The sequence below is a fragment of the Macrobrachium nipponense genome, chromosome 6, assembly GCF_015104395.2.
Source record: "Macrobrachium nipponense isolate FS-2020 chromosome 6, ASM1510439v2, whole genome shotgun sequence".
Classification (NCBI taxonomy): Eukaryota; Metazoa; Arthropoda; class Malacostraca; order Decapoda; family Palaemonidae; genus Macrobrachium; species Macrobrachium nipponense.
Window position 1 is genome coordinate 44047962 of NC_061108.1, and position 21468 is coordinate 44069429.

Below are 21468 nucleotides of genomic sequence, written 5' to 3' on the forward strand. Positions count from 1 at the left end.
CTCAGTCTTTCATTTTCCTTTTTATCCTGTTTGAAGCAGTGCCCACTGGTCAGGTATTCATGCATATTAGTAAATACAGTGCATTGCATATTTATCAATGTTTCAGTCAGTTCTATGATAGCTGAAGCTCAAGTATTTTACAGAGCGTTTTTGACGATTTAAATAATTCTTAAATTTTCATGTTATATCATATACATAACAGTATTGCTATAATTTATCTTTAGTAAGCCCTGTGAAGCCCTGTGAATGCTTCACACCCAGACACACACACGCAAACTCCCAAAGATTTAGATATGTTTGTGAAATTTTTAATGAGGGGGATAGGAAAACGTATTTGCCCACAGTGTTTAAAAACAGCTGACAAATGTACTTGCTCTCATACAGTTCAGCATTTGCATAGCCCTTCTCAAAATTTTCAATAAAAAATTTTATGTATTCATTATTCCAGACACTCCTCCTGTTAAAAATATTTCATTTTACAGGATTCCTCAATTACGATAGCCTTAAAAATAATTAAAATATTAATTGGGATGAGTCCCACATCATACAATTTGAAAGGGCCTGTTACAGTTTGTCTCTTCTTCTTCTTCTTCCCAGCTTTAACCCATTTTTATATGGGGTCGCCATTATGAATGATTCGTCTCCATTGATTTCTGTCCTATACATCGTTCTGGTCAATACCTTTCATAACATATCTTTCCCTACACAATCATGCCATCTCTTTCTTGGTCTTCCCTTTTATCTTCTACCCCACACTTCCATTTCCATTACATGTACTCCAACATGATGTTCCTCTCTTCGTAACAGGTGTCCATACCACTGAAGCCTTCCCTCCTGTGTTTTCTTTGAACTTTCAAGCTACCTTTGTCGATCCTCTTATATACTCATTTCTAATCCTGTCTTCCATTGTTACTCCTGACATCCATCTCAACATTCTCATTTCTGCTACATCCATCTTCTCCTCTGTTTTCCTTATACTTGCTGTTTCTGTTCCATGTAACATAGCTGGTCTGACCACCATCTTATGAAATTGTCCCTTCAATTTCAGAGGAACCTTCTTGTCACAGAGGACCCCTGATGCAGACCTCCAGTCATCCTGCCTGAATTCAATGTCTCACTCTTGGTCCATGCTTCCCCTATCCTCTAATATGGATCCCAAGTACTTAAACTTCTGTACACCCTTTATTTCTTCCCCATCCAATCTTATGCTATTTCCACCATCCTCAGCAATACTGGAATGCATGTAATCGGTTTTTAATCTGCTTATTGTCATTCCTCTCTCCTCAAGTGCTGCTCTCCACGTCTCCCACCTCCTCTCCATCTCCTCCCTCCTCTCTGAACACAACACAATGTCATCTGCATGTAATATGCACCATGGCACTGCTTCTCTAACATCCTTGGTCATTACACCCTCACGATGTTGAAGATGAATTGGCTAAGTGCCAACCCCTGGTGTAATCCAGCTCTTGTCTCAAATCCATCTGTCTCTCCAACACTGCTTCTCACTCTAGTATACACATTCCTGTACATCTGAATAATTCTGACATACTTTTCCAGCACCGTCCTATCCCTTAAACATCTCCATATTTCTTGGGCTTGGCACTCTGTCACAGACCTTTTCAAGGTCTATGAATACCAGGTGTATGTCTCATTGTTTTTCTCTGAATTTCTCCATCAGCTGCCTTATACAAATTATTCCATCCGTTGTGCCACTTCCCTCCATAAATCCTAACTGTTCTTTCCCTATTCTCACTTCCTCTCTTAGCCTGCCATCTATTATTCTTTACAAAATCTTCAATGTGTGAGACATTAGTTGGATACCTCAATAATTACTGCAATCCGGGACATCATCTTTACCTTTAAATATTGGTATCAATATGCTTTCCCACCATTCTTTTGGTATCTTTTCTTGTTCAAATATTTTCACCGTCAGATCATACAAGATGTCCACTTCTTCCTCTCCTAAGGCTTTCCAAACTTAGACTGGGATTAAGTCGGGTCCTGTTGCCTTCCCATTCCTCATTCTTTTTAAGGCTCGTATCACTTCATCCCTAGAGATCCCCGTTACCATTCCCGTGTTTTACTTGTCCATCCTCTCTTACATGTCTTTCATTTTCTTCATTTAGCAGTTGCTCGAAATACTCTTTCTATCTTTTCAGGATGCCTTCTTTTTTTTTTTATAACCGTGCCATTCTTATCTTTCATTTGGTTAATATGGGTGATGTCCTTCGTTCTTTTATTTCTTACTTTTGACACTTTGAGCATCTTACTCAACCCTTCCTTTGTTTCCAGTTCTTTATAAACCTCGTCATATGCCCTGGTCTTAGCTTGAGCTACCACCCTTTTTACTTCTTTGTTTCTTTCTGTTAATCTTTCCCTGTCCTCTTCCAACTGTGACTCTTCAAATCTCTTCTTTGCCTCCCTTTTACCCTTCACCACTTCCCCCACCTCCTCCCCCCACCACCAGCTCTCCTTTTCCTCTCATACTATTCCAGATGTTTCCCCTAGTATCTCCTTTCCTTGTCTTCTAATCAGCGATGCATTATGCCTCCACCATTCTCCCACATCTTTAATTCCCAGATCAACCTCTCCTAGCACTCTTCACCAACCTCTCCTAGCACTCTTCACCTAAACACTCTTCCAATCATTATCCATCCCTAACAATTTATACTACTTGATTTTCTTTACCCCATTCAATTTGTTTTACTTTCTCTTTTCATCTTCAAATCCATACAAATGAACCTATGTTGGAAGGCCGCATGGTCACCTGGGATGACTATACAATTCCTAACTTCCACCAGTCTTGATCAATTGTAAAGGAGGTCATTTATTTGTGTGCATCTACCGCCACTCCTGTATGTTATCAAGTGCTCCCTCTTCTTTTTGAAGAACGTGTTCACTATTGCCATGTCAAAAGACATGGCAAAGTCTACTTTACTGTCTCCTGGGTTTCTCTCCCCTGATCCCATGTCCTCTATGCACACGTTCAATTACATTATTTTCATTTTCGACATGTCCATTAAAGTCTGCCCCCGCTACAATCCTCTCCTGCTCTTCCAGTTCTTGCGTTACCCCATTCATTTCGTTCCAAAAACAGGTCTTTTCTTCCTCTTTGCAGCCCACTTGTGGAGCATAAGCACTAATGATGTTCATTGTTCCCCCCCCTTAACATATCTTCACTCTTGTAATGCAGTCATTCTTTCTACTCACTTCCGTCACTGCATTCTTCATTTTCCCAGATAGCACTACACCAACACCATTCCTACCCTGCTTATTTGCTCCACTGTAGATTAGCTTGTAGTCATCCCCCAGCTCTTTGGCTTTATTACCCTTCCATCAAGTTTTCTGCACACACAAAATATCCACTCTCTTTATCCTTATCAACTTTGCCAACTCTCTTCCTCTTCCTGTCATAGACCCGATATTGAGCTGGCCTATTCTGATCACATTTAGAGCTCGCTTCTTTAGCTGCACTCACTCATGATGCAGTAGCCCTCGCCTTGTCACAGAGTTAGGGCAATGTATCTGTGTGCCATTTATGGAGTACACCCTAGCACTATTCTCATCAATATCACAACTCATTTCATTGGTTCTGTTGTGGATTTTTAGGGTCGAATGCCCTTCCTGACACCAACCCTCCCTATTTATCCAGACTTGGGACCGGCACCCGTTGACTCTGTAATGAAATTAATCATTTTTACGCTCAAGGACATGATCAGAGTCTGGCTCTCGCATGTGAAAACAGGTGGCTGGGAAGATACTCTAGCTGTGGACCTGGAGGGGATTTCTTGTCAAACAGGTTATTTATGACTCTCCACCATGCAGGTAGTTATACACAGGGATGCCTCCTTGACAGGTTGGGGAGACTCGGGGAAGATCGCCTGGTAACTAAAAGATGATTATCTGATTTAAGAAGGTGTCACATAAGTTTCCTGGAGCTGGTGGCCATAATCCTGATAACTGAAGTCTCTGAAGATGATCCACACCTTGTTGATCCTAGACAACATGACAGATGACATGTATCAGAAGGCTCAGTTCCTCTTAGTACAGTCATACTGTCTATCATATGGATGGCATCATTCATTAAGTGGCACTTGTTTTCAGTCTACCTCATAGAGTCACTCAGTATGACAATAGACTACATTTCAAGGTGTATCTTCAACTTCCAGTGTATGCATCTCCAGATCTGGACATTCGGGCAGTAGCATTCAGTGCATACTTACAGGACTAGAATATTTGGAAGGTAATACTGTATTCCTCATTCTGCCTTTGACCCACATTTTTTTATGAGTTGAGCACACAGCTACCCTTCATAAGAGCCACCTACCTTGTAGGCCAAATTGATCCAACAGTCATTAGTTCATTCTGATAAAACAGTGAATAAGGAAATCAGTTTCATTGACATCCAGTTTTGTATACCAGTTAGTAAGAGGGAAAGCTGTCCACACATCTTTCTTAAGTCGTGACCTTCATGTGTGTAGTATTTTCTAAGTCTGGTCTACCATGAAAATTATGCAGTTAACATTCCTATGTGCTTGATGCAGGGACCACAGGCTTCATCTGTCTTGTAATACCAATCCATATGCAAATGTGGTTGGATAGCCTCACACAGAGTCAGGTTGAAATTATGGTTAACATTTTTCTTAAATTTTTCTGATCCATCAGTTTGAGGGCATGCAGCTTGCTGCTACCACATTTACATCACTTTCAGTAACTACAGTATTTGGTATAAGCAAACATAATCCAGATTTCTCTGCCCCTCTCCATTGAATACATAGTACTTTTGATCTGCAGAGAGTGTAGAGGTGAGGGCTTTCATTCATTGGATCAGCCATTTCTGGAAGAAATGCCTGATCCAATCTATCTGAAAGATAGATTTCACAGTTGAGACAATATATAATCTAATAGATTTTTAATTTTTTCTTTGAAGTAACCATTCATTTGATATAATCTAATATTTTCAGTAAAATAAGTATAGTGAGTCTAGTAAGTTTTAACAGGTACCAGAGATGTTGCTGAGCTCTCTCTCTCTCTCTCTCTCTCTCTCTCTCTCTCTCTCTTTATGCATCCATCCTGAAGTGTATTTCTGGGCTCAGTTCGTGTCGCTGCGCGAAATAATCCTTTAGTTCATTATTTCTTAGGTAAATGATCTAACAAATACCAGAGAATAAACAAAATAAAGAAAAGGTCAGTATAACTGACTCGCTCACCCAAATAAAAGAAGGGCGTCGGTATGAACACTAGGGCGAGTGAGACATCTACCACGAACTTCTTGTCAATTAGAAATTTCCCACAACAAAATCCCTCAAGGAGAGAGCCGACCCACAGAACGGGGCAGCAACTACTACTACTACAACCCACGCTTAGGTGACTGCCGCGCCTCTGGTGCCCATCCTTTCAGTTAGAGGTCTACAAGATGCTTGTACTTTTCTTGCTCTTGTGTTTTTCGTGCTATGTCACGGATTTTTTGCCATTATGGAACGTTCTGCCATCGCATCAGCTAAGGGTAATTATCGCCCGAAAGGTTCCTGTTTAGTTCGTTCCTTCCTTGAGTCAGTATTTGCCGTTTTTTAGGTATAAATACAGATTCTCAGTCGGAAGCATGGCGGCATTGTTCTGCCTCGTGGCGGGTTCATTCTCGGTCTCCCATACCTGGAACCTTCCCTTATTTTCTGTGCGTCTCTAGACCTTTTTATGATTATTATTTTTGCTAGGGGATCTAGCCTGCATTGGTTTTATGTCATGCATGCACGTCTCCCTACCTTACGTAGGCATTATCTCTTCTATCCAGACCCTAGCCATAGCTCTTAGTATCGGCCCAGGCTAGCTTTGAGTGGTAGACTTTCTTTGGGGTTAGTCGTACACTCCTGGATTTTTTCTCTTCCTATATTTATTTCCCCTACTTTTGTGTTATTTTATTTATTTTATTTTATATTGCTTTAGCCTAGGGCGTCTGGTACGTTATCTTAGCCTAGGTTTTATGGTCCCATGGTCCCCATCAGTTTTGTTGCTTCCTTATTATCAGTTTTGTTGCATCAAGTTGTTGCATCTTTCTGATCAGTTTGGTTGCATTAGCCTAGGCTATCGATTTCGTTGTTTATATCGTGTTATCGTGCCGTGGTCACCCTGTGATCGCGGTACAGCCAGACGCCCGTCCCAGTCACCTTGCCCTCCCCCCGCTCTCCCATAGAGTTGGGGGGAGGGAGGTCTGTCCTTGCTCGCTCCATCCGGGCCCGTCTCCCTCTCTCCCTACGCGGAGGGAGTAGGGGAGGCTGGACAGACACTTGACTGGGAGTGACCTTGTCTCTCTGCTTCACGGTGCTCCGCTGTGGCGAAGTTGGGGGGTTGGCCTCCCCCCTCCTTTGTTGCTCCGTCGCTCCACTGTAGGCTCGAGTTCTGTTTCACCCCCTCGCCTTCTCCCCCGTGATGTCGGTTCTCTGTTTTCTTCCCGGAGCTCCGCCGATTGCGGGGGAGGGAGCTAGGTAGCCCCGCCTACTGGCGGACTTCATGCGTACAGTCGGTCACTTTTGCTTTAACCATCCCATCTCTCCGGCGCAGCCGGCGGAGACGGACATCACCGCGATTCGGAATCGTCCTCCGAAAATTTTGTGCTATTTTATGCTTAAGTTAATTATAAGTTATTTATAAGTTATCTTAAGCTGGGTCCCTCCCTTGCCCTCTGTTTTCCTACTTCGCCTATCAAGGCGGTAGGGGAGGGGTTATGCCCAAAAAATTTTCACTCTCCGGCATGCAACGGAGTTCTAGAGTAGCCCTGTAAGTGTTATAGTGATACTCATGTATCCTTCCACTTACAGACTACCAACTGTGAGCACCCGGGGTGCAATGCCGTACTCCAGGACCCCTGTGGGCATGAAGTCTGCAGGTCCCACGCTCCGTGCGCGACTCCTCACGGGAATCTGCAGGTCTGGTCCCACGAAACATGTACGATCTGCTATGATCTTGTGAGTCAGTTTTTGGACGGGGTAAGTATTTCCAGCTGTATATATAGGATATAAATACTGAATTATATCTTAAGTCTAAGTTTGAAATATGTCTTTTAAGCTTAAGTTCTCCATATTATTGTGAAATATATGCCGGAAATGTGTAGGCTTAAGGCTCTATTTTAGTCTAAGGTTGAACCTCAACTTTAAACTAAAAACTAATAGACACCCTCTCTTCCAGGCTACCACGGTTAGAGAGACCGCCCTTGCAACCTTGAGGGCTTGGGTCGGCGGCTTCGGCAAGAACGCCGCCAAGGGACAGCCCTACATCCTAGAAAAGAGGATGGCTGTCCTGCTGTTCCCCGGCGGCAAGTCGACGGGGTACGTCGACCCGGCGGAGGCAGCCCCGACGATGACGACAATCCAGCGGCAGGTCGCCGCATGTATAAAGGAACCAGGCCAGGACATTTCAGCAGAAGTTGCCACACTGGATCTTAATGTTGAACCGATGGTAGGTGTAGACGACCTGTTGGTCGAGGTAGGTACGTTGGACGCTCAAGGGCTTCCCTTGGGCGCCTCTGGATCTTCTTCTCCCGCTATTTCTACTGCTTCCTTCCAAGGCTTTACGGGAGCTGAGCTCTCGTATTCTACGCCTAGCGCTTCTGTGAACCTAGTGAAGGGCACAGGGCGCAGAAAACCCTAATGAAGGCGTCGTCGTCGTCCAAAAAGGCTTCGTCGACGTCATCATCTCGTAAGTCTTCGGCTTCAAATCCCGGAGCAGAGAAGGGTAAATCTTCTGCTTCGGGCTTTAGAGCTTCTAAGAGCAAGTCCTCCAAGGAGAGGCCCCATACTCCGGCGGAGTCAACGGTGTCTCCTCCTCCTGAGGTATCTCTAGCGAGTTACCCTTCCACCTCTGCATCTGCTCCTACCTTTGATCCCAACGCTTTCTCCGTCGGGATGATGCAGCAGATGGGGGATTTGGTAGGCTCATTGAGGACAAGTATGGAGCAGATGTTCTCACAGTTATCCGACAGGATCACCACTCAGGAGAACCTAATGTCCGGTTTTAACCAGGCCCCTCAAGCTACCTCCCCGGCACCTGGTGTTGGCCTGATCCAGCTTCCTCCCCATGATTCTCTTCCTCCTTTCACGATGAACAACCCCTGGAGAGTGGCTTCCTACGCCCCTTTCCAGGACGGACTCATTTCCATCCCGGAGTGCGGTACTCGAAGGATTGAAGACTTCGAGTTTTACCCGGAGAATCTTCAGCCGCCGTTCATTGGCTACACCAGGCTGACGGAGGCAGCTAAGACCAGGGAGGATAAGGTCCTGAGGGAGACAGTGCTGTACTCCCGGGACCAGGCTCAAAGAGAGTGGCTTCGGTGCTTAGAGGAGATGGACTGCTCTAACACCAGGATTCAGGCTTTCAAGAGTCCCTTCACCATCTTTACGATGGAGGAAGAGGCCCCTCCCCTTCTTAACAAAGATCGCCGCTGTTACCATCCCAGCTGGCTTGAAGGGAGAACCCTTGCCTCAATTAAGGGAAGCAGATCCCACTTCTCCTTTGCTCCCTTCGCTTGGATATTTGTGGGAGGATTTACCAAACACCTTTTCGGCAGGCAAGCTCAAGCCGGACTGCGCCATGGACCAGTTCGGCAAGAAGCTACCAAGACTTCCTGATAGCCTCATTCAAGCTGAGTTTGAGGCTAAGACTAGGCTTGCCAGGTCTATGAACACCATGGCAATGACAGAAGTAGCGGCTATATCCTACGCTTCAGAGCCGCTCTTCAAATTATTGACCAAATCGCAGACTTGTATGGTCCAATCGGACTTGTACGAGTTTGTGACAGCGAGGGTCAATTGTCGGAAGCATGTCCTCCAGGAAACAACTATTGGGCATGAGCTGAATAAGCTGCTTTCTTCAAACATCTGGGGGGCAGACCTCTTCCCGGAAGCAATGGTTAAGGAGGTCCAGAATGAAGCAACGAGGCTCAACCAGAGCCTCAAGGATCGTTTGGGCCTCACTGCTAAGAGGCGCCAAGATCAGCCTTTGGCAGGCAAAAAGCTGAAAAAGGCTAGACGGTTTCAGCCTTATCAGAAGAAGCCTCAACGCTTCAACCAGGCTGTGTCAGCTGTGCCGATCGTTCAGGCAGGCCAGCCTTCTACATCGAAAACACCGGCTCAACCCATCTACGGGATTTCCCCTCAGGCTCAGCCTTCCACTTCCTACGCTGTCTCCCTGGCCTTTAACCAGGTGTTCGAGGGCCAAGCCTTCCAACACTATGACCGGTTCGCCAGGGGAGGTAGGGCTAGAGGATCCTTTCGTCAGAGAGGATCAGGAAGGTCGCTCAATAGGGGAAAGCACTTCCGTGGAGGCCGCGGAGGTCACTCAACCCAGCAGCAGTGAGATCTCCAAGGCAGGAGGGAGGCTGTTTCTCTTCCGGCATCGGTGGGGATTCAGCAAATGGGCACAAAGCATTGTGTCGAAAGGCCTGAGTTGGATTGGAGGCCCCCCTCCACCCAGACCGTTCCTTCAACTTCCATCGAAAGAACTGATGGAGTATGCGGAGGAGCTCCTTCAGAAAGGAGCAATAGCGAGAGTCAAGAGATTAAAGTTTCAGGGTCGCTTGTTCAGCGTACCAAAGAAAGGCTCATGAAAAAGAAGGGTAATCTTAGACTTGTCCCGCTTAAACTTGGCCATTCGCTGCGACAAGTTCAAAATGCTGACTATCTCGCAGGTGCGGACCTTACTTCCCCGTGGGGCCGTCACCACCTCTATCGATCTTACAGACGCATACTATCATATCCCTATTGCAAGACACTTTCGCCCTTATCTGGGCTTCAGGCTGGGAGACCAAGCATTCTCCTTCAAGATAGTTCCTTTCGGTCTGAATGTAGCACCCAGAATATTCACGAAATTGGCGGAAGTAGTCGTTCAGCAACTGAGGTCTTAAGGGATAATGGTAGTAGCGTACCTCGACGACTGGTTGATTTGGGCACCAACAGTCGAGGAATGTCGCAAAGCCACAGCGAAGGTCATTCAATTCCTGGAATATCTAGGGTTCCAGATAAACAGGACAAAGTCAAGACTCACTCCGGAGTCCAGCTTTCAATGGCTGGGCATTCAATGGAATCTATCTTCTCACACTTTGTCGATTCCACTAGCCAAGAGGAAAGAAATAGTGAAGTCAGTGAAGCAATTTCTAAGGCACAAATATGCTTCAAAGAGAAACCAGGAAAGAATCCTAGGTTCCCTTCAGTTTGCCTCAGTGACAAACATCTTGATGAAAGCCAAACTGAAAGACTTAACCAGGATCTGGCGCTCAAGAGCAAATGTCAGATCCAGGGACAAGTTGTCAGCAATTCCGCAGATTCTCTGGAATCATCTACGCCCTTGGACAAAATTGAAGAACCTGTCCATGTCGGGAATCACTATCCACACAGACGCTTCATTAAGCGGCTGGGGAGGATATTCTCAGTTCAAGAAAGTTCAAGGAACATGGTCACCCCAATTCCGCCAGCTTCACATAAATGTATTGGAAGCAATGGCAGTGTTCCTGACTCTCATATAAAGTTAGTTCTGGACAGCGCAGTGGTAGTTCACTGCATAAACAGGGGAGGCTCCAAGTCAAGACACCTGAATCATGTCATGGTAGCCATCTTTTCCCTGGCGGACAAGTTCAGTTGGCACCTCTCCTCCACCCATCTGGCCGGAGTGAGAAATGTCATAGCAGATGCTCTATCCCGTTCAGTTCCTCTGGAGTCGGAATGGTCACTGGACAACAGTTCGTTCCAATGGATTCTCCGGAGGGTACCAGGCCTGCAAGTAGATCTGTTTGCATCTCAAACGAACCACAAACTTCCCTGTTATGTGGCTCCCAACCTGGACCCTCTGGCCTATGCCACGGACGCCCTGTCCATAGATTGGAACAACTGGGAGAGGATTTATGTCTTTCCTCCGGTGAATCTTCTCCTGAAAGTGCTGAACAAACTCAGGACGTTCAAGGGTCAGATAGCTCTAGTAGCTCCGGACTGGCCGAAGAGCAACTGGTACCCCTTGCTGCTGGAATTGGGTCTTCGTCCTCTTCGAATTCCCAATCCCAGACTCTCCCAGTCAGTACAAATGAAGACTGTGTTTGCTTCCTCAGGAATTCTCAAAGCCCTAACTTTATGGACTTCATGAAATTTGCGGCCAAGAGGGATGCAAATATCGATCCACAAAATATCCTTTTCCTGGAATCAGATAAAAGGGATTCAACTTTGAGGCAGTATGACGCTGCAGTTAAAAAGTTGGCATCCTTCCTGAGGGAATCAGACATTGAAATCATGACAATCAATTCGGCTATATCCTTTTTCAGATCCTTATTTGAAAAAGGGTTCGCAGCTAGTACTATTACGACAAACAAGTCAGCCTTGAAGAAGATTTTCAGTTGGGTTTTAACATAGACTTGACAGACTCTTACTTTTCGTCTATTCCCAAGGCTTGTGCTAGACTTAGGCCTTCAGTAAGGCCTACTTCAGTGTCATGGTTTCTAAATGATGTTCTAAAACTGGCTTCGGATACAGGTAATACGACATGTTCATTTATAATGCTCTTAAGAAAAACATTATTTTTATTAAGCTTGGCTTCAGGAGCTAGAATTTCAGAACTGTCGGCGCTATCCAGAGATGCGGGTCATGTAGAATTTCTTCCTTCAGGAGAAGTTCTGCTTTCTCCGGATCGCAGCTTTTTAGCAAAAAATGAGGATCCTTTGTTGAGGTGGGAACCATGGAAGGTTATACCCCTTCCCCAAGATCTTTCTCTTTGTCCAGTAACGACCTTACGAGCCTTTCTGTCTAGGACATCCTCATCCTCTTCGGGTCCCCTCTTTAGGAGAGAAAAGGTGGTACTTTATCAATTAAAGGTATTAGGCAACAGATCCTATACTTTATTAAGCAAGCTAACCCTGAATCCTTCCCCAAGGCACACGATGTCAGGGCAGTGGCCACCTCAATCAATTACTTTCAACATATGAATTTTGATGATTTGAAAAAATATACTGGATGGAAATCGCCGACAGTATTTAAACGTCACTACTTGAAGTCTTTGGAATCTCTAAAATTTTCAGCAGTTGCAGCTGGTAACATAGTTTCCCCTGACTCTGCTCAGTAGTTTAGTTGAAGATCCAGATCTCCTTTCTACCTACCTCAGCCAACAGTTTGTCTAACCTACCATGTTCCTCTACACTTGCCCTTGAGTCTTAGCTGCTCTTGTGATGGTCTAGTGGGTGTCCCTTATTTTTATGCTAGGGTCACCCACAATTGATTGTACATACTAACATTAAGGTGTGGTCCCCTTATTTTTATGCTAGGGTGCCACATCCCCATTACCAATGGTTTATTGTATTTGGTATTGATATCTAGAAAACTTATTTGGTGTGTTTTTTAGATTAAGATTTTCACACACATGGTTTATTGTATTTGGTATTGATATCTATAAAACTTATTTGGTGTGTTTTTTAAATTAAGATTTTCACACACATGTTTATTTCGTATTCAACCCTGTAACTGGTGTAAAGACTTTGTAAATAATTTTAGTTATAAGTTACTTTTAATTATTGTTCTCTATTCAGAATTGTATGAATAATTTGTATAATATTTTGTTACAATTATAGTATGTAGTTGAATTTTAGTTTTATTGAGACCTTCTTTATTTTCAATCTTGTGCTAATTCTCTGGTATAATTTCGCGCAGCGACACGAACTGAGCCCAGAAAAAGGATTTTGACGTAGGAAAAATCTATTTCTGGGCGATTGGTTCGTGTCGCCCAGCGAAATAATCCCACTCTCCCAACCCTTCGCTCAAGATTGATTGCTAACTTCAGGATGGCCACCAGAGGCGCGGCAGTCACTTAAGCGTGGGTTGTAGTAGTAGTAGTTGCTGCCCCGTTCTGTGGGTCGGCTCTCTCCTTGAGGGATTTTGTTGTGGGAAATTTCTAATTGACAAGAAGTTCGTGGTAGTGGTCTCACTCGCCCTAGTGTTCATACCGACGCCCTTCTTTTATTTGGGTGAGTGAGTCAGTTATACTGACCTTTTCTTTATTTTGTTTATTCTGTGGTATTTGTTAGATCATTTACCTAAGAAATAATGAACTAAAGGATTATTTCGCTGGGCGACACGAACCAATCGCCCAGAAATAGATTTTTCCTACGTCAAAATCCTTTTTTTGTCATAGTTCATAAGTTGCCAGATTTGGAATTATGGATATACTCATTGGACTATCGGTGAATGTTTTGCTTAATAGTTGAAAGCAAGTTCGAAAGGGATTTTTGTTTTAGTTCAGAAAAACAGCATTACTATTCTGCATGCATACTAACAAAATTATTTTCTCTTAGCAGCAGTGACAACGTTGGTGGTGTTGACAGCAGAAGTGGTAGTGATAAATACTCTAGTGGCTCTGTACCAGTTAATGAGAGTGACTGCAGACGCACTGCTGTACGTAGAAGAGATGAAGGGGAATACGATGGAAGCACCCCAGGAACAGCAACAGGACCACTATCAGGACACTCAAGTAGCCACAGCTCAGGTATCTTTACAGTTTCAATTATCATAGGAGGCAAAATATGAATTCATATAAATATAGAGTTAAAACCATTGCTTTATTGAAGCATAGCAGTTCATCTCATGAGGGCAACTAATTCATTATTTGCCAGGAGTATAGCCATGTTCCTTTAGTATTAGGAGATCTCCTCAGATGAGGTAAGGCCGAAATAGTTTTGTTGCCTTTATTCAATAATTGAGCCTTTACATAGCATTCACCAACGTAAATTTCATTTTTAGTTGTTTTTTTTTACCTCATCCTTTCCCTTGTCTCATGTTTCTTTGTAAACAGAATGTTAGGTTTGTTACATCATTTTAGTAATTTTGTGATTACATACAAATACTTTTATAAAAAAAAAAAAGAGATTATTTACTACAGTAAGATCTTGGCTTACGTCATATTGTGGTTAGTATTCCTTGGCATCTCCCATAAATTTATTTTTATTGAAAAATTCTTCTTGCATCTCTCTCTCTCTCTCTCTCTCTCTCTCTCTCTCTCTCTCTCTCTCTCTCTCTCTTCTCTCTCTCTCTTACAGAATCCATTTATGTATACTGTATTGATTTAGTCACCATAAAAATATTTAAAATCCAAATTTTTTTTTTACGTGGGCAACTCAAAACCTCCATGCTTTATTACCGTAGCAATTTTTCTGGTAACAATGTATCTCTCTCTCTCTCTCTCTCTCTCTCTCCTCTCTCTCTCTCTCTCTCTCTCTCCTCTCTCTCAGTGAAATATGAATTGCTGTAGTTTAATCTTTTATGCACAAAATTAAAAATAATTCCATTAATAAAGTAGTTTCTTATAGCTTCTTATAGGAACTAAATTATTTTCCTAAATAATTCTTTCGGTAATAAGCATTCCTCAGCTGATTCTCAGAACATAAACATTGTGACGAACATTCTTCAAAAGACATAAATACACTTTGAATACAGTATTTTGCTGTGGTTATACATTAATATTACAGTTCATTACTGTAATTATTACAGTAAATAATTTTTTATCATAAATGTACTATTTATTCACAAAATATACATACAGTCATCTCTTGTCCATTGCGGGGGTTGAGGTTCTAGAACCCCCACGGTAGGTGAAAACCACAGTAGCGACTTATATTTATTGTAGTATTTACTGTATACATATATATTTTAAGGTTGTATAAACCCTCCCCACTCATACACTGTTATTAACCTTTCCCACACTCTTATAAATACGTACTTCCTGTGCACTTAAACACTTTCTGTACTCTTAAACCTATTTAATACTTCACAGAACAGAGGAACAAAAGTGCTAAAAATTATCTTGTTTGTGTGCAAGTTACAATGGTTTGTGTACAAGTTACAATGATTTACTCATTTTGGAGTATCAATATTAATAAAGTTAAAACATTAATATGTTATTTCACTTACAGAATCCATTTCGTTTACTATATTATTATTTTGATCTGTTATCATTGTAATAGTATGTATTAAACACCTGATTGTCCCTGTGATGGTAATTGCTTCATAGCAAAGGAAGATAAAGGAAAGGAGAACGCATTTTCGAGAAGTTCGGCAGTAAGGAGGCTTTCGCGCCTGTGTTGGAGGCGCCTGTCTTCGTGGTTGTTCTAGAATCGTCGGGCGTGTTGTGGAGCGCAAAAACGCGCCAATGTTACGTGAGAAACGCCGCGATTTTCAGATGCAATACCTCGTCTAGATTCATCTAAGAAGTTCTAGAAATCCCTGGAGTCGGTGACGTTCGCCGTAGGCTCCGCCCCCAGAGTGCCGTATTAATACGACAAACGAACTTTGGAGAGCAGTGATCGTAGAAGAGAGAGAGATCATAAAAGAGAGAGATCACCAGTTAGTCACAGAGCCACAGATCAGATTATCAGTGAGAGATCAGCAGCAGTGATCGTCAGAGACTAGAGACGAAGGAACCGACGAAGTATCAATCAAAAGAAGAGTTATTCGAGAGTTGGTTGGATATTGGTCTAGTCGTCTTCAGGTGTGGTCTACCCGTTTTGTATCTCGACGGTCGGAGCAGACTTCAGAGAAGAAAAGGTCCTGTTACCGGTGTTGGGGAATTCCTGCCTTACAAGAAGATTAGTTTCTGCAATACGGAGTCAAGGGGACGTCCTCAATCGCCGATCTACTTTTATGAAGCCAGCGCGTCGAATTGCCAAATCGATTAGCAAGTATTTTAATTGCCTCGCTGTTCCCAGTTCGATGCAGTTGTAAGATTCTATCTTTTTATGTAAATAGGAGATACCATTCTGCATTTACCTTTGTTAGTAAGCTTGTAAATAAACCTTTGTTGTGTTAGTGTTTCTTTCTATATTCGTATCCCCAGTTTCAACTGTGTTGATATATTTTTTTTTTATTATTTCATATCGAACATGAAGCGGACCTCTCTTAGAGGCCGTAACATTGTGTCGACCCTTAACCAGGATATTTCGACACCGTAACATTGTCTCTGAGATCTCCAGATCCGTAATATTTGTGGCGACCTTGCCTAGGCTATCAACACCATAACAGATTGAAACAGGGAGGATATAGAAAGAATCAGAATGAGTGAGATGATGAAAGAGATTATTGAGTTAGGCAAGCTACTAGGTCTAGAAGGGAATGATCTCCGTGAGTATGTTGAAAAGAAAGAAAGAGAAAAGTATGAGAGAGAGAGAGAAGTAATGAAAATGCAGCAAGAGAGAGAAATGTTGTTAATGCAGCAGGAAGAAAGAGAAAAAGTACGTATGCATGAGCAGGAGGAGAGAGAGAAAGAACGCATGCATGAGCAGGAAGAGAGAGAGAAAGAGCGTATGCATGAGTTGGAAATCGCTCGGTTAAGACAAAGCACTCTAAACAGTCAGTCAGGCCAGAACGAAAACAAAACTGATAGGTTAGGTATGAGTGCAGTGTTAAAATTAGTACCAAAGTTCGATGAGGAAGATGTTACGACATATTTCATGTGTTTTGAGAAGTTAATGGAAAGAGTAGGTTGTCCTAAAGGAACGTGGACTTTATATTTGCAGTCAGTTTTGAGTGGTAGGTAATTATCACATTCCTCTAAGGAGGAATGTGATAATTACGATATCGTGAAAGAAACCGTTCTTAGTGCATATAGGTTAGTACCGGAGGCATACCGTAAGAAATTTAGAAATTTGAGAAAGGATGAAAATATTATGTATGTAGAATACGGTAAGAACTTAGAAAGGCTGTTTTTTGATTGGTTAACTTCTGCTAAGTTGATGATTTTGATAGTTTGAAGAACTTAGTGTTGTTAGAAAACTTCAAACATAACGTGTCCCCTGAGATTAAGCTTTATATAGAGGATAGGCGAGAAGTATCTTTTGCAGGAGCAACTAGGCTTGCTGACGAATATATTCTAACTCATAATTTGAGTGTTAGTAAGAAACGAAATGATCCTTCTTTCTGGTAGAGTACAAAGCAGTAAAGGTTTCAGTCCTAGTAATAGCAATGCGAGTAAAAGTGACTATTCCTGTTATACATGCGGAAAACCTGGTCATACGTCTAAGGTTTGTAAGAGTAGAATGGCATCTAGTGGCTCAGAATTAACTTGTTTCTGATGTAATGGGAAAGGGCATTTAGCGAAGAATTGTGCAGTAGAAAGGAAGGACGGTAAGAAACCAGTGTCTCTAGTTAACCTTTCGTCAAGTAGGGATGATGTGATGAGAGAAACTAGGAAAGTTTTTGGCGAATTTCTGTCGGAAGGCGTAGTTTCCTCTCTTGGAGGAGTAGATTCGAGAGAAGTGGTCTTGCTTCGAGACACAGGGGCCGCTGTATCACTGATAAGGAGTGAGTGTGTGCCGAACAAGGCAGAAATCAATATGAAAGAGAAAGTCATGTTAGGTGGATTTCCTAACACTTGTGTTCTTTGTCCTTTGTTGAAGTTGAATTTAGAAAGTCAGGTAGTGTCAGGAGAGTTATTGTCGGTAATGACTTAGCTTTATCCAAGAATGTGAATCCTGTTGTGAGGGATATTCCGGTGCCTGAAATGGTAGTAACTAGGTCGGGTTTAGATACAGACGTAGACTACTGTCATGATAAGTTCGTGGATTCGAACGAGTGTAAGTTCGTAGATTCGAACGAGTGTAAGTTCATAGATTCGAACGTGAGTGAGTTCGTGGATTCGAACGAGTGTGATAGAGGTAGCGAGGTTGATCTTGGCATGAGTGTGGCTGAGAGACCTAACTCTATCGTGGACAGTGTTAGCCAAAGGGAAGGCGTAGCTGTCGAGAGTAACGTTGTAAATGTACCTGTATCTAGTCCTAGTTACGGTGATGAATTAGGCTCTAATATTTTGGATGAGGATGAGCTAGTCAAGTTGCAGAAAGAGGATGAGACACTAACCCGAATTTTTGAGTGTGAGCTGGATGATTATCTCGATTATGTGTGTAAGGAAACTTTTTGTTTAAAGGACGAAATTTTGTGTCGTTATGTTCGACCTAAGTCAGGTAGTAAAGGGGGAATCACAGAAAAATTAGTAGTTTCTAGGAAGCTTCATGAATTAGTTTTGAAGTTAGCACATGATGAGAAAGGACATTTAGGAGTAAATAAAACTTTCAAGTGTATTAGTAGGGCGTACTTTTGGCCTAAGATGAAAAATGACGTGAAGAGGTATGCTTTAAGCTATCATGAATATCAAATTGCCGGGAAACCGATTCAAGTAATTCCCAGAGTTCAGTTGTGTAATATTCCTTCAGTAGGCGAATCTTTTGATAATGTATTTATGAATATGTTCGAAACTTTGCCAAGAAGTAAGGGTAGAGATGATTGCATAACTAATCTTGATTATTATGAAAACAATTTAAGAGATGTTTGGCAGCTTGCGGAGGAGAACGGAAGCGCTTGGCACTTAGCGAAAGAAAACCCGAACGGAAGTCAAGGGGAAACTAAAGAGAAACCTCATCTTAGAGCCAAAGAGAGAAGTTTGTGTGTAAGAGATAAACTTTTAGTACTAGTCTCGAGAGAAAGTCCATTTTTACCTTATAAGTACGAAGGTCTTTATTCAGTACTACATTATAGAATTAATGTGGGTAAGAGTAGAGCAAAGACAATGAATGTAAATTTGCTTCAGAATTATAAACAACGCCCCGTGCCATGGCCTCCGCCCGTGTAACAGTGTTATTACTGAGTGAGTTTAGTTTTGAGAAAAACACAAGAGGTGTTTTAATCAGAGTTCAGAAAACGGAAATAGTAAGAGAGAAGGATAATGTTATAGCAGATAGCCTCTCTAGAGTTTTCAGAATGAGTAGCCTAATAACCGTTTTCTGTTATCGCACGAGTGAGTGTGTGAGTGGAGGAGCATGCATGTTTGACTGGATTAAAGCTTTATACAGAATTGTTTCCCCGCTGTTTAATTCTTGCTTCTCTTTAGCAAAAAATAAAATCAATTGATTTCATTTTTTTTTTTCTCTTTTGGGGGGGCGTGTGATGGTAATTGCTTCATAGCAAAGGAAGATAAAGGAAAGGAGAACGCATTTTCGAGAAGTTCGGCAGTAAGGAGGCTTTTGCGCCCGTGTTGGAGGCGCCTGTCTTCGTGGTTGTTCTAGAATCGTCGGGCGTGTTGTGGAGCGCAAAAATGCGCCAATGTTACGTGAGAAACGCCGCGATTTTCAGATGCAATACCTCGTCTAGATTCATCTAAGAAATTCTAGAAATCCCTGGAGTCGGTGACGTTCGCCGTAGGCTCTGCCCCCAGAGTGCCGTATTGATACAACGAACGAACTTTGGAGAGCAGTGATCGTAGAAGAGAGAGAGATCGTAAAAGAGAGAGATCACCAGTTAGTCACAGAGCCACAGATCAGATTATCAGTGAGAGATTAGCAGCAGTGATCGTCAGAGAGAGACTAGAGACGAAGGAACCGACGAAGTATCAATCAAAAGAAGAGTTGTTCGAGAGTTGGTTGGATATTGGTCTGGTCGTCTTCAGGTGCGGTCTACTGTGTTATCTCGACGTCGAGCAGACTTCAGAGAAGAAAAAGTCCTGTTACAGGCGTTGGGGAATTCTTGCCTTACAAGAAGATGAGTTTCTGCAATACGGAGTCAAGGGGACGTCCTCAATCGCCGATCTACTTTTATGAAACCAGCGCGTCGAATTGCCAAATCGATTAGCAAGTATTTTAATTGCCTCGCTGTTCCCCCAGTTCATGCAGTGTAAGATTCTATCTTTTTATGTAAATAGGAGATACCATTCTGCGTTTACCTTTGTTAGTAAGCTTGTAAATAAACCTTTGTTGTGTTAGTGTTTCTTTCTACTATATTTGTATCCCCAGTTTCAACTGTTTGTGTTGATATATTTTTTTTTATTATTTCATATTGAACCTGAAGCAGACCTCTCTCAGAGGCTGTAACATTGTGTCGACCTTTAACCAGGATATTTCGACACCGTAACATTGTCTCTGAGATCTCCAGATCCGTAACAGTCCCACATATTCTGTAATGTGTATGTTCTGAGAATCAGCTGATTGAAGCTCACTTTACCAAAAGAATTAGGAAATTAATTTTTTACTTGCTAAAAGAAACACATTGATAATGCAATTACGTATTGTTTTTAATTATGTACATAAAAGTTTTTTATACAGTATAATTCATATTTCATTAAAAGAGAGAGAGAGAGAGAGAGAGAGAGAGAGAGAGAGAGAGAGAGAGAGAGAGAGAGAGAGAGAGCGCAGCAGGCTTGTGACAAGAGTCACTACAGCAGCTGTTGAAAACAATTGACTTGAACGGCTAGGGAGGAAAATAACAATACTATTGTTGTGTTGCGTGGGTACATATGAAATTGGGTTCTAAATATTTTTATGGCGATTAGAGATGAAACATCAACAGTGATAAAATATTCTCTTGTGTACTGTAATATGTGTGATGATCATAGAGTAAAATACTAAATTTGTAAAGTCACAGATGTTGGGACAATGGTTTCTTTTCATATGCATATTACGATAATAATAGATCAACATTTCACTTAATGTTGATCAAAGTTCTGTTGAAATTTTGAAGTTTTTCATTAAAAGATAACGTATATGAGAGAGAGAGAGATCTTGGTGTGTATGTACATTGGTAAGCTGTTTGGTGATTTTGTGGAATTTAGCATTTTATATACAGTGGTACCTCGTTTGTCGAACGTTTTTATGTCGAACTTTCCGTTTTTTGAATGAAATTTTTGAGAAAATTTTGTATTGTTTGTCAAACAAATGCTCATACTTTGAACTGACTGATTACCTAGTTTATACTTGTATTTGACGGCCTACTGGGTCTTACAAGTTAAACTGTATTAATTTGTTTTCATTTACAATATATAGTTTAATGATAACCATATTCAACAAAATAAATAAATATATAAAGCATTTAATATAAAATTTAGCTTTCAATATAAAATTTAGCTTTCAATATAAAATTTAGCATAAAAGATGTATAAAATTGTACATTACTGCAGTGACGTCACGCCCAGCTGACTGGAGACTGAACAAGGGAGCGTTGATATGTTGAAGAGAGGAGGAGAAGAGAGAGTTAAAATATTGCTGTATGTATGTAAAAGCAATAACAATTCACATAAAAAATGGAAATTTTCCAATGAATTTAGTGTATGATAAAATATGAAATCAATCAATGGCATTACAGAAAAAAAAAGAAAAAAAAAAAGCTTAATTGAACATGTTCGGTTCGTCGAGTGACATGGTCTGGTTGAACAATATTAACAAAATAGTAAATGAAAGAACGAAGCTTTTCACAATAAAATTTAGCATAAACGATTAACAAAATCATTCGTCATTGTGGTGATACACAGCTAACTTGAGGTAGAGGGGGGGGGGGAGCATTGATATTTTTGAGGAATAATGAATGAATGATTTTAAGTTATTGTTGATCATAATATTGTTGTGGAGAGAAGAGGAGACAGTAATATCTTTACTATAGTAATATATATGTATGTATAAGCAGTACCAATTCACAT

General features: G+C 41.8%; 1 protein-coding gene across 5 annotated transcripts in view; it reads left to right on the top strand.

The window, feature by feature from the left end:
* The window catches only part of LOC135216295 (bridge-like lipid transfer protein family member 1), a 344268-nt gene that overhangs the window by 48712 nt on the left and 274088 nt on the right, over nt 1–21468 (top strand). For 4 of the 5 annotated variants that reach the window (XM_064251461.1, XM_064251464.1, XM_064251463.1 and 1 more), the window contains one exon: nt 13316–13506. In XM_064251461.1, coding sequence (XP_064107531.1) covers nt 13316–13506 — 191 coding nt within the window. The remainder of the gene's footprint in view (nt 1–13315; nt 13507–21468) is intronic. The other variant, XM_064251462.1, reaches the window with a different exon arrangement.